This window comes from Falco rusticolus, chromosome 1, assembly GCF_015220075.1.
Source record: "Falco rusticolus isolate bFalRus1 chromosome 1, bFalRus1.pri, whole genome shotgun sequence".
Lineage (NCBI taxonomy): Eukaryota > Metazoa > Chordata > Aves > Falconiformes > Falconidae > Falco > Falco rusticolus.
Genome location: NC_051187.1, coordinates 17471234 through 17482950, shown reverse-complemented (window position 1 = coordinate 17482950; position 11717 = coordinate 17471234). Strand labels below are relative to the sequence as shown.

Sequence of the window (11717 nt, the reverse complement as noted above, 5' to 3'; positions counted from 1 at the left end):
CCCTAGCCTGAGTGGGCTGGATAAGGAAGAGTCGCACCCTAATAGCACGATGCTGACAAGCGGAGCAGAGGATGTCATTCATGGATGTAAGTTCCTTGCTTTTTTTTTCCTCTCTGTAACTAAGATGAGAACGACTTGTTTCATTTATGAAGTGTAAACCTGAACTGGTTGATCAAAATATCTTTTTAGCTTTTCGGTTTTTAATAAAATGTGTTTGATAATATTACTGGGTTTGGATAATTTTCATTGGATCTTAAAGGAAAAAAAAATGCATCCACAGAGAGAATAAAAGACAGAATTGTTCCCCTGGCCCTATCTCAGACCAACAGTCACCCTTGTTTCTAGTAAGGGCTTGTTACTACTCTGTGGTAGACCAAGACATCAGCAGCAGTCCAGGGTTGACTTAAAGCATTGCCACTGTGTTTTGTTGTGCTCTGTCAAAGTCTTGCTGAGCTTTACAGGCCAGGTGACACTGTTGAGTTCTTGTGTTGATTTTTTTTTTTTTTCTTAACCTCAAGTGTAATACTTTGAATTAGTTTCATAGTTTTTAGTAAAAATGACAGCCTTGTATACAGTCCTCGATGCCTTAATTCCTCCAGTGTGCAGTATCTGTCTCAGATACTGAACTACCTGTTCAAGTAAGCAGTTTATAAATACTTCTGTTCTATAGCAAAAGAGTATTTAGTTCAGGTTAATTTCTTTCAAATTTCCCTGCATACTTCGAAGGTGTATGTGTAAAGTAGCGTGTTTCTTGATCTGTAACTACCCTCCTAGTTCATCTTAGGCCTGCCAGCACAAGCTATTGGTCCTGACAGACCCCTGCAGCTTTGCACTGTCACCGAATTGCAGATTCCATGATTCTGTGATGGAACGGCAACCTGCTTTCTCACTTTTCCCTGCTGTATAAGTAATGGGGCTGCTGTTTGCTTAATAGCCAATCCAGGGTAAGTTAAAGTTGTTTGTTTTTTTTTTTTCAGTTTTTCAGTTACAACTGTTATTCGGCCCAGTATTTTAGAAAGGGCTGGTTATTGTATCTGCTTTATAAACTGCGTATTGGGCTCAGTCACTCATTTTACTCACACAAGCAAGGCTTTTTAAAAGGTGCTGCCTGATGACTAAATTAAATATATAGCACTCATTGTTTACACAGTATTTATACAGTACTGGTATGAAGAAAAAAACCTTAAACCACTCTTTAGCTAAACTGTATATTCATGATTAAGGTTGGGAAAGTTTGATTGTGTAACCAAGTGAGCTGCCAAAGTCTCTGTGGGCCCATCAGAGACTCAGAATCCAACCTTAAGTTCCCCCTGCTCTTTTTTTTTTGTTCCTTGACTGATACAATTCCTGTCCATCTCTCAAGGGAAGTTCTGCTGCCACAGCAGCCTGAATATCACCAGTGATGAAATTCAAATAACAGTTCTGATCTTGTATGAGTTCCAACTGCAAGCTAAGGCATAGCTAGATCTCTCCGAGGAAATAAAGAGCGGTTTGTTCCGATGATACTAGAGGTACCAGTGCAAGCCCCTTACAGCACAGCTCTGGCTGTGGCCAAGCTTTAATTCTTCTTTGTCACCCTCAGGATTGCTCTTAATGCCATTCAGCCACACATTCTCCAGACTAAGTACCTCACCTGCTGGGAAAGGCTTCCATGAGAACCAGCCTCTTCTACTCCCGTAAGTTTCCAATTACAGACTTAGAAGCTTTTGCCTGTTTTCTTTACGCTGGAGTCTTTTTTTTTTCCCCAGTCACTCAGCTACCGTGGTGGAACAATCATAGGGCACACTTACACTCAACTGAAGTAAACTTCAAACAAAAATACAATTAGCAAATACAGAGCATGCTATAGCAAAACGCAGGCTGAACATAAAATGATACCTCTTAGCTTGACTCTTCCATCTCATTACATTTTTATTCAGAATACTAAATACTACTAGTAATGCACTTTCAGTTGTGCCTTTAAGGGTGTTCTCCCATCATGCCCTGTCAGCTATAAATCTGCCTGTGTCAGCTGCAACTTTACTCAGTCAGTCTGCCTGGCCCTCTGAGTTGCTACTTTATTCATCAAGTAAGTGTTTAACTTCGTAATTCTGGTTTCCCCCCCCCAGTTTAGAAGTTTGCTAAAGGGATTCAGTTAAGACAAGCTCAACAGCAGGTCAATTTAACTTTGCTGTAACAGGGTAATTTGAGTCGGGGTTTTTTCAGTCTTACCTGAATAGCGAGGTGAAAAAAGACAAACACAAAAAAAGTTAAGATTGTACGTAAGTTAGCTCTATAATTAACACAAAGACTAGTCACAAATAAGTTGTAGCATCTGGAGGGGTTTTGTTTTTCAGAGACATTAGTTTAACAGGAAAAGTATACCTAGCAGTGAGCTGTTGTTGTGTGCTTACATGTAAGTTAATACTGAAACAGTAATGAATCTTGTTTCTTTATTCAACATGCACCAAACAAATAGATTTAAATGCATTTATTCTCTCTGATTTTTATCCATGCTACAAATTGCAAATATAGTATAAAATAGATTCTCCCCTGTAAGAAAATCTGGTTCCTGTTATGACAAAAATACAGTATTAAAGATTTGTTTTAAAAATACCAACTTTATATATAAAGTTATAAGTAAAAACCTAACATCGGTGGTTGGTTTCTGTATTAAGCCAAAGATCCATCAGAAGTCTACAAGAACCTAAACAGGGAATGTCTTATTCTTGTGGCTTATCTCCAGGTACAGTAAGAAATAGTTGCTGTTACAGGTGCACGACTAAGCAGCTGCTTTCCCTCGTCTACTGGGCAAACATTAAAAGATCTTTAATGCCAAGTGTGACAAGTGGCTTTACTTCTCACTGTAGTCCAGAGTATAAAATTTGCTCATAATCTTAATAACCCAAAAGGTCAGCCTACCAATTTTGAGTCATGTTAGAAGGATAAATACAATTTAGTAGAGTCTGGAACTCTACTTAAACTTTTAAATAAAATGTTGAATTAATAAGCTGCTGCAAGAAGTCATGCAGCGTTTTTCAAGCACTTGTTTCCTAAAAGAATCACAAGAGAAGCAATGCTGGCTTTTCTGCATTCATTCTGAAAACTTAAGTCTTCTCTACTTAAGAAGGTCAAGTGAATGTTTTCTGCACTGTTTTAAATACTGGCACATTTCATAGAAGCATGTTACCTAGAATTTGGAAACTTGTTCCTTGTGCCACCTACAGTTTAATTCTGCAGTAGGCTGAAAACCTTAGCTTGAACAAACAAACTGCAAACAAGTTGTTTGACATGCTTTAGAAAATCTGTAGATGCATAGATGTAGCTCCATCCTTCCACTTGTTAACATGGTCTGAAATAACAGTTCTGCAGAGTGGACACGTTTTTTCTCTATTAAACCATAAAGAGATGCATTCTTCACAAAATGTGTGCTGTAATGAAAAGAATAAGAACTTAGAGCTTCTAAGCTCTTCCATTTATAAGATGGTATATTATTTTCAAATTCTGATTTCTAAAAATAGTCAGAAGGCATATAAACTTTGTTTAAAATATTCTTAAGTTGGCAAAAAGTAATTCTGATTATGTGTATTACCTGACAGATGAGCAGAATAGGCTTCTGAAATTCAGCTTGGCAGATTGAACAAATATCATCCGATTCAGAACATTGTCTCTTGCTAGCTGTCACCCCATAGTGCTGTAAACCAAGGTATTTTCAGCAGACATTTGTTTCTGGGTGAGAGGGGGAAAGCCCCAAAACAAAAATACCAGGATAGAAAGGAACTGGGAATAAGGGCTGCCCTGCTGGGAAATTTATCAATCCCTAATCCAGTGAAATGTTAAGTTTTTTAATAGTTTTCTTGGGGCCTAAAGTTTATATGCTCCTACTTACCACACTGCCTAGCTAGTATCTTCCCCTGATCGCAGTTTCTGGAAGAATCTAGCAGTTTTCTTTTAACAGTGACCTCTGAGCAAAACACTCTGGTAAGTTTCAATTTGATCAAGATGGCACTTAAAAAATGAGAAGTGCAGTACTTTTAAATGATGTTGTGCTCCTAAACGTTCTATACATTTTACTGAATGAATAGCAGACTGGAAACAATACCTCTTACTAGAGAAAGATTATCTAAAAACTTACAGTTCTAACAGAGGTTACTTGCATGTCAATTATTTTGGCAAGTTTCAATTCTGACTGTATTTCAGCATAAAGCTCTGCCTGCATCCACCCAATATTTATCCCAGTTAAAAAGTAGGAAGCAAGACAAAAAGGGTATCTTATTTCACATACGTTTATCTGAAGAGACATGCACAATAGGTTTTTTAATGTTGTTTGGTTTTTTTTGTTGTTGTTCAGATGACAATGTAATTATGTATTCAAGGAATTCAGACTGTGAAATGAGAGAACCAGTATACAGGGTTTTCTTCAATAATGCCGTTGTCTATTGCCAGAACAATGCAAATATAGGAGTGAGGTATTTAAAAAATAAGTATTTTCATGTAAATTGGGGGTTTTGTCATAAAAGAATTCAGTACTCACTGGTCGTGTACAAAATATCCGTAAGACCTGCCTGAAGTTTCTCAGTTGTCCAAAAAAGCTCAAAAGCTGAAATGGGAAAGAAAACCCAAGTTATGCTTAGAATTTTTCTGTGTGAACTGAAAAGCTTCCAAGTGTGCAGTTTCCAACACTAGAAGTCTCACGCTAGTTTGATGTTGGCAGGAACATAAGCAAAACTATAGTTCAGACTGACCCTACTTTGGTTGTTTAATATGTACCAAACAAAAAGAATTTAACCCAAAGTTTTTTTTTCCCCAGTAGGTATCTGCTCTTTAAAAGAAATACAGTGTTAAGGTTTGAAATGAAGTACTCAAGTGCCAGTCTGTCAGTATTATTATCATATATGCAATAGTCTTTAGGCTTGTAATTAAGATACTGTAGCATTATAAAGTATTTTTTCATGTTCAAAGCCAAACTTGAACTGAGTCTGGTTACATTTGGTGCAGATTAGCTCTTTGGTGAAGTAGACAGCCAATATGAACACTTAATTTTAACTTGTTGAGCATCACACAGGATACTCTATCAGAGAGAAAATCTAGCTTCCTGGAAAATGCTGATTCTTTTAGCCATGAATTTTAAACTATTTTTGCAAGCTCTTTTCCTTGATACCTGGTAACAGTCGTCTTAGTGTCTGATGTGAGGGGACCTATAGTAACAGTGTTCTTTGTTGTGCAACCCCAGTGCATTCCCAGAACAGATGCAGGAAAAAGATGATTTATCGTGGCCTGAGCCGGTTTTCTATCAGTTTTGGAAGGCCGTATCAGTTGCGCTGAAGCATCCACTTGCAAGTCAGTTCAAACACGGGGGACCTTTCAGAAATGTTAGTTCATATGTCTCTAGCCCTCTAGTGATAATTAGTGCAAAATAGTTTGAGAGGAATGTAAAGTTTACCTACTTTTAGGATGAGGTAGAGAAGGCCCAGCAGTATCCCAAGGGTCCATCCTAGTACACTGTCCAGCTCCCCATAGCCAATAAGATAACGGAACCAAACTGGTATGGGGACAAACATACGGTAATACTGGCAGAGTTCTTCTAACAGCATGTACCAGTAGCCCTAAGCAAGACATGCAAAGGAATCGCTCAAGATTTAAAACACAAAGGATTTTTAAAATATAGAGAAAAGATGCATTGTTATTCTTTTTGAGAAACTTATAGTTCTCCCATAGTATCTTGAAACAGCTAAATATGAAGCGTGAAAAAGAATGAAGACCAGATGATGAGTCTCACCACAACTGTATAAAACCAAAATTGATTGCTGTACTGCAGAAAATCAAATTAACAGACTGAAATAGGATGGCTTTTTCAGATGCCTACCTACTTAACAATGATATCACACTTAATTTCGTAAGCATTAAAAAAGAAAATAAAAGTTACATAAAAAAGGAAAGTAAGACAAATTTATTCATATAGATCAGCTTGTCGTTAAGAGTAGTGTCCTGCATTCAGGATTAAAAAATGAGAGTAAGGGTCATTCTTTTATTAACATACATAAATTACAAACTGTTTTCCTGTAAATGTTATTTCATGCCTGTGTAAGGAACCTTATCTTGTGTCAATTAGCTCCTGTATAGGATGGGGTGATAAGAAAATTGGAGGGGCCAGGAAAGAAGCCTAGGGTGGCTGGACTGAACAGGTAAATGGAGTTCAGTGACGCCCTAAAAATTACTGAATAATTACAAAGCACAAGCATCCTGCACAGAGCACTGTGTGTGTATGTGCGTGTGCAATCACCGGTATTTAGCTTAGCTCTTAATTTATTTCCTTAAGTTAGTCTTTAAAACTGTACTTATAACAAAGAAGTGTTCTTTCTATAATGTATACTGGATAATGCCACAATTTGCCAATATTGACCAGATTCCTTCTTTAATTTAGCCACAGTATAAGTCACAGTTGGTGTAATGGAATTTTCACTAGCTGTATTTTGGATGTTATACCACTAGCTGTAGAAAGAAAAGAAAAAAAAAAAAAAAAAAGAGAGATCTTGATTATAAATTGGTATTTAGCGAAATCAGTTGTACCTGAGAAGAACTTGTTCTGGTACATTTTAAGAGATAAAACCTACCAAAACATCCTCTTAAATGCTACCATGTACAAACCATACTTGTTAATTTTTCTTTTTTAACCAGTACTAGTGTTTGCTATTTTGACATAAAATTTAATGGGTTTTGTCTGTCTCACCTCAGGAACCAAATAAATACCCCACCAACCACTGTAGGCATCTGTGAAAATTTATTAAACTTCACTGATCTGAGGATTTAAGCTATGATCAAATTCACATTGATCTCACACAATTATTAAGTTTATTAAGAAAAGGAAAATTCTGAATTATTTATTCAAGAGACAGAAAAAACAGGTGTTTGCATGCACAGATCTTAAAATCTTCTCGTGTCAGTTAGTGTCGAGCATGTAAAAAAATGTACTGTGCTTCCGCTGCTCGATGCTGACTGCCTGTATACAGATTCGTACATTGCAGCAAATAAAAGGTTTCTTCATCTCCCCCACTCAGAGACAGAAATAAACCCATTTATCCAACGACATAATACAAGTAATTGTTTCAGATCAGACTGTAAACCTTCCTCTTAGCACCAAGCAGGGAAGAACATGAAATCCACAGGGTTTTCTTGCCCACAGTGTAGTGATGGATTATATACAGACCTTTAATTAAAAAGACTTTTCTCTTTAATAGTTAGCTAATTTGACCATAAAAGAATCTTCCTAAGGAACCAAAAAATATAGCTTGTTTCCTTACCTTGGATTTAAAGGACATCATAAAAGAAGGCACCAAGAGAATAAAGCACTTGAAGCCCATGAAGAGGAATTTCAGAATAAAGTCTGTGACTCCCACAATCCAAAGTACCTCCCAGAAGTTCATAAAATCCACAGTAGGTTTTAAGAAGATTAAGCTACAAAAAGAAGTATCAGAAGTTACCGGAGTACCCTATTTAGAGGAAAGCATAACTAGAGATTATCACAGCAGGTTTAATTAGAAAAGGAAACCTGGTTTACACAGAGGGAAAATATTTGCTAAGAAAATGAACTCTTTATTGTAAATTGATCATTTATAATCTCTGACAGCCTTTCTATTTTTGAACCTTCTTTCCTGTATCCTCATCACAACCTGCACCCTCTAGAGACAGGCTTGCTGTCTCTTTAGCAATACAGCCTTTGACTGATTTGCAGCCAAGACCGTACCTACAGTATGCTAAGGGGAAAAAAATATAAATTGGACACAAACTCCATGGAGCCATATGCAGTATTCTGAAGGCAAGGTGGTAGGGTCAAACCCAGGTGCATTCCCCATGGTATAGTAGTGCTATTACATTGAGTATGGGGTCTAATCTTGCAAATTTCTACATATTATTGTTAAGGACAGCACCTGTTCAGTCTGGCAGAAGAGGAGGATTGGAGATTAAAATGAAAGAGAAACTGATGCTGCAACTAAAGAAAAACAGCAGCAGCCCATATAAAATGTTCCCAGTTAACGTTTGAGTAATTTATGATGCGAGTAGAGATGTTCCTCTACTTACTTACCTGTAATACAGTGACTGAGAATGAAAGGTGTAATACAAGAGGAGAGATGATCCAGTTAGGTATACTAGTAACCAAGCACACTGCAACTTGGAGCACCGTTCCTGTAAGGTAATTGTAAAGATGTATTACAGTCCTTGCATCACTATCAGCATCTGATCTCCAAAGTTCTTATGTCTGTTGCACCTGAACTACTAGAGGATTTTTTATCTTAGCGGTTTAAGGCCAAATAAAATAGAGAGCTCAATAGAAAGGTAAAACAGTAATTTTAATGTTTTCAACATAACAATTTCTATGTATATCAAATTTTTTTCTAAAAACACAACCAAAACCCACCCCACTCTGAAGAAACACCAGATTTTCCTTTGGGAGTGAACAGAAACAGCTGAAAGGTTAAACTGTCAAGCCCTATTTGATTCCAGAAATATAGTTAAGAAGTTCTTCCATAAATTTCAAAAAACTTCTATCAGTTGAAGTGATTTCAATATTCAAAGGGAGGGGGGGGCTGGAAATCCTTGAATTTTGCAGACCTTGCGCATCTGAGAAACTCTACACTGTACAAAAGCATTAAGACTTTCCATCTTGAAACCCTGACACCTAGTATTATTAGATAAATAATACAGTATCTCCATTGACATTTGTTTCAAATACTGATGGATAAAGGTCTTGGTTAACTTACAGATTTTTGGTGCATAGGGTGATACTTACTCTTAGAAAAACCTGATTTACTATGCTTTTGTTTGCATACATATAAGTTGTTAGCAGCCCAATTCCAAGAGAAATGCCTATTAGGAAAAAAGGGTCAGTTATACACAAGAAAATAAAAAAAACCCAAAACTGAACTGGGTTAAAAAAACAGCCACTTCTTATATGTCTTTGTAATTACAATTAATCACTCAGACTGTCAAGCCAGAATAATTAAGCACATTGTACATGTGCCAGCAAAGGAAACAGAAGCCACTGAAATGTAGTTTAGTAAATCTCTTTCTGATGAATAAAGCAAATAAAAATAAAGCTAAAGATAAATCGAATTATATTTCAGGCATGGTTATTAGTATATATCTTTGGGGGAGGGTCTGTTCCCTCAGACCTTATTTTGTTATACTCTACCAATTATATGCTGCATGATCAGTTTGACACACAGAATCAAGATATACGGCAGACTTTTGTGCAGCCACTGGAGGAGGTATCTGAGCTCTGAGAGGGAGCTGCCGCTGTGTTCCTCTGAGTCTGGAGCAGAATCATCGAGCCCTGCTGCTTCGCTGTGGGCATGTCCGTGTGAGCGACTTTGGGAACCTGGCCTCGAGTGCCGGGAACTCGCATTTTCTCTGGATTCTCCCACAGCAGAATTTAGCTGTATGCGAATATCGCTGCTATGATGGCACGAGCCCTCTCCTGACAGCCTTGCTGCGTGGGTGCTCTGAGATGAAGAGTCATCACCGCTGCCTTGGATGTTGTGGAGGTGACTGCAGTTTGGTTGCATGGTGGGATTTTTTTGGGTCCAGATTCTTGCTCTTTTGTCTCCTAGAGTGGGACATAAAAAGTCACAGTTGAAGGAAGAGAGAACTAGTTCAGGGGGGAAAAAAAAACAAAAAAACCAACACAAAAATACAATAGATTGCACTGAGTGACTGTCTACGTGAAGTAAAGATTGTCTTTCTGGGAAATGCTGTTGCTCTGTGTTCTGAAAGCTTGGCATGCTGGGTTTGCACCCAGTCTCCACCGGGCAGCTTTCTGTGTGCCATATTAAATGACTTCCTTTCATTCACATGCAGATTTTCTAGCCTGCAGTGAACCTGGCTGCCTTAGTGAAATCTAAAGTTGCTTCAGTGCAGATTGGAACAGCAAAAGCTGCTGAATAGGAGCCCAGCGCTCACTTGTATGGAAGAGATCTTGGAAGCACTGTGTAATTTCACAAAAATAGTAACAGTAGTAGGCCAGAGAAGGAGCAAACAGGGATGGGAAGGAGGCAAAGAGCACATTTACATGCATCCATAAAATGGTAAATATTTGTTCAGACACGTCTAGTCAAAAGCCAGTGCACGCTGAAAATTGAGGGCCATTAGGAGATTAACAAGATTATCCTGTCTGGGTAAGCAAGCAGAACCAGGTTAGTCTATTTCCTAAGAAGCATTTAAAAGAACCTGGACCATATGGTCTAGGTGAAAAAAGAAATGCAGCCACCAAGCAGTAACCCAGCAGCGAGACCACCCAAATGGGGTTTTATTTATCTTTCCTGTGGCATCTTTCTGTTGTCTTCCCAGGCAGTTTGTCACTTCTGCGTCAGTCCTGACACTGGTCAAATAGTATTAAATCTACCTCTGTGCACTGGTGTGATGCCGGAGTAACGACTTCGGAGAATGCTTTGAAGCTGGATTTGCCACAGTAGTTGTTACTGCTAAAGGGCATTAATGAAACATTGGGAATTTTGTTATAATCCTTTTTTCTGTAATTCACACCCTTCCGGATTCCTCTTTGAAATTATTTTTTCCACAGCTTAGCATACATACACAGCTAGTTTCACTGAGATGCAAAAAGGTTAGAGCAAGGCTGGTTTTGCACTGTGAAAAGTTCTTAATATATTTGCAGAAACTTAGAATTCTTTAGCCTTTAAAGTGGAGATTATATTAGAAGAGTAAATTGCTAATTCAAACAATATATGGATATGGGAATGTGACTGTTTAGAAGTGCTTCTGCTGCCACTACTGTATTTTTGCTGGCCAAAGATTACATCGTGCTTCGATCTAGCCAAAATTCACCTGCTGTATGTAATTGTACGCACATGAATAAAGGGGAATAAACTGGAGATTGCGCTGACTCGTGTGGACAGTGTTACCAAGCGTGGCTGCGGGATCAGGCCACCAATGCTGCTTGTAAAAGGAGGGGAATAAGTAAGTGAGGAGGGGAATAAATGAGGCGATCTCTCCCGAGCGCCCTGCAGCTGGTGGTCCGGGCCCGCTCCTGCAGACCGGGACGGCTGGCAGCTCCAGGGCAGCAGCGATGGGCCCCGAGTGCGGCCGGGCTCTGCCTCGCGGGCCGCCACGCCGGGAGCCGGGGCTGCCCCGCGCAGGGAACCCGCTTCGGCCCCGGTGAGGTTTGTGCCTGCATTGTTAGGGCTCTGGCGGGGGCTGCTCCCCTCGCCCGTCCCGCCGGCCCCTCAGGCCCGGTGCGGTGCGGCGGGGTCTGACAGGGCCTGCTCCCCTCGCCGGCCCCTCAGGCCCGCTGCCGCCCAGCTCTCGGGGAGCCGCTCCCGCGGCCTCGCCCGCGCCCCGCCAGGCGAGGAGGGGCCTCCGCGGAAGCCCCAGCGAAGGGCGCAGGCGGCCCCGCTCCCCCCCGCGCCGCCGCCGCCTGTGAGGGGAAGCGGCCGCGGGGAGCCCCTTTCCCGCCCTCCCCTGCCGGAACGCGGCCGGGCGGCAGCCCGCGGGCGGTACCTCGTCAGGCGGCCAGCGCCTCCCGCCCGGCGCCGCTGGCCAGGCCGCGGCCGCCCGCCACCTCCATCGCCGAGACCGAGTGGGTGGGAGAGGGCGCGGCAGGGGGAGGAAGAGGAGGAGCCGTGAGGGGGAGGAGGAGGAAGGCCCCGAGCTGGGCGTCGCGCTGTCAACAAGCGGCCGCGGCGCGCCGAGGCCTTGGCCCGGGAAGGCCCGTGCGGGGCCGTGAG

At 40.6% G+C, this 11717-nt stretch overlaps 1 protein-coding gene across 2 annotated transcripts; it reads right to left on the bottom strand.

The window, feature by feature from the left end:
- Window positions 1-2253: 2253 nt before the first annotated feature.
- RNFT1 (ring finger protein, transmembrane 1) lies at window positions 2254-11588 on the bottom strand. Of its 2 annotated transcripts, none has more exons than XM_037371842.1 (9): window positions 11491-11588; window positions 9170-9583; window positions 8768-8844; window positions 8063-8163; window positions 7281-7434; window positions 5427-5585; window positions 4514-4579; window positions 3572-3673; window positions 2254-3410 (listed from the first exon to the last, which is right to left on the bottom strand). In XM_037371842.1, exons 2-9 carry the CDS (start codon window positions 9540-9542, stop codon window positions 3276-3278), a joined length of 1167 nt encoding a protein of 388 aa, XP_037227739.1. In that variant the 5' UTR covers window positions 9543-9583; window positions 11491-11588; the 3' UTR covers window positions 2254-3275. The 2 variants fall into 2 exon arrangements, with proteins under 2 accessions (XP_037227739.1, XP_037227747.1); XM_037371850.1 differs by having other exon boundaries at window positions 9224-9583.
- Window positions 11589-11717: the final 129 nt, after the last annotated feature.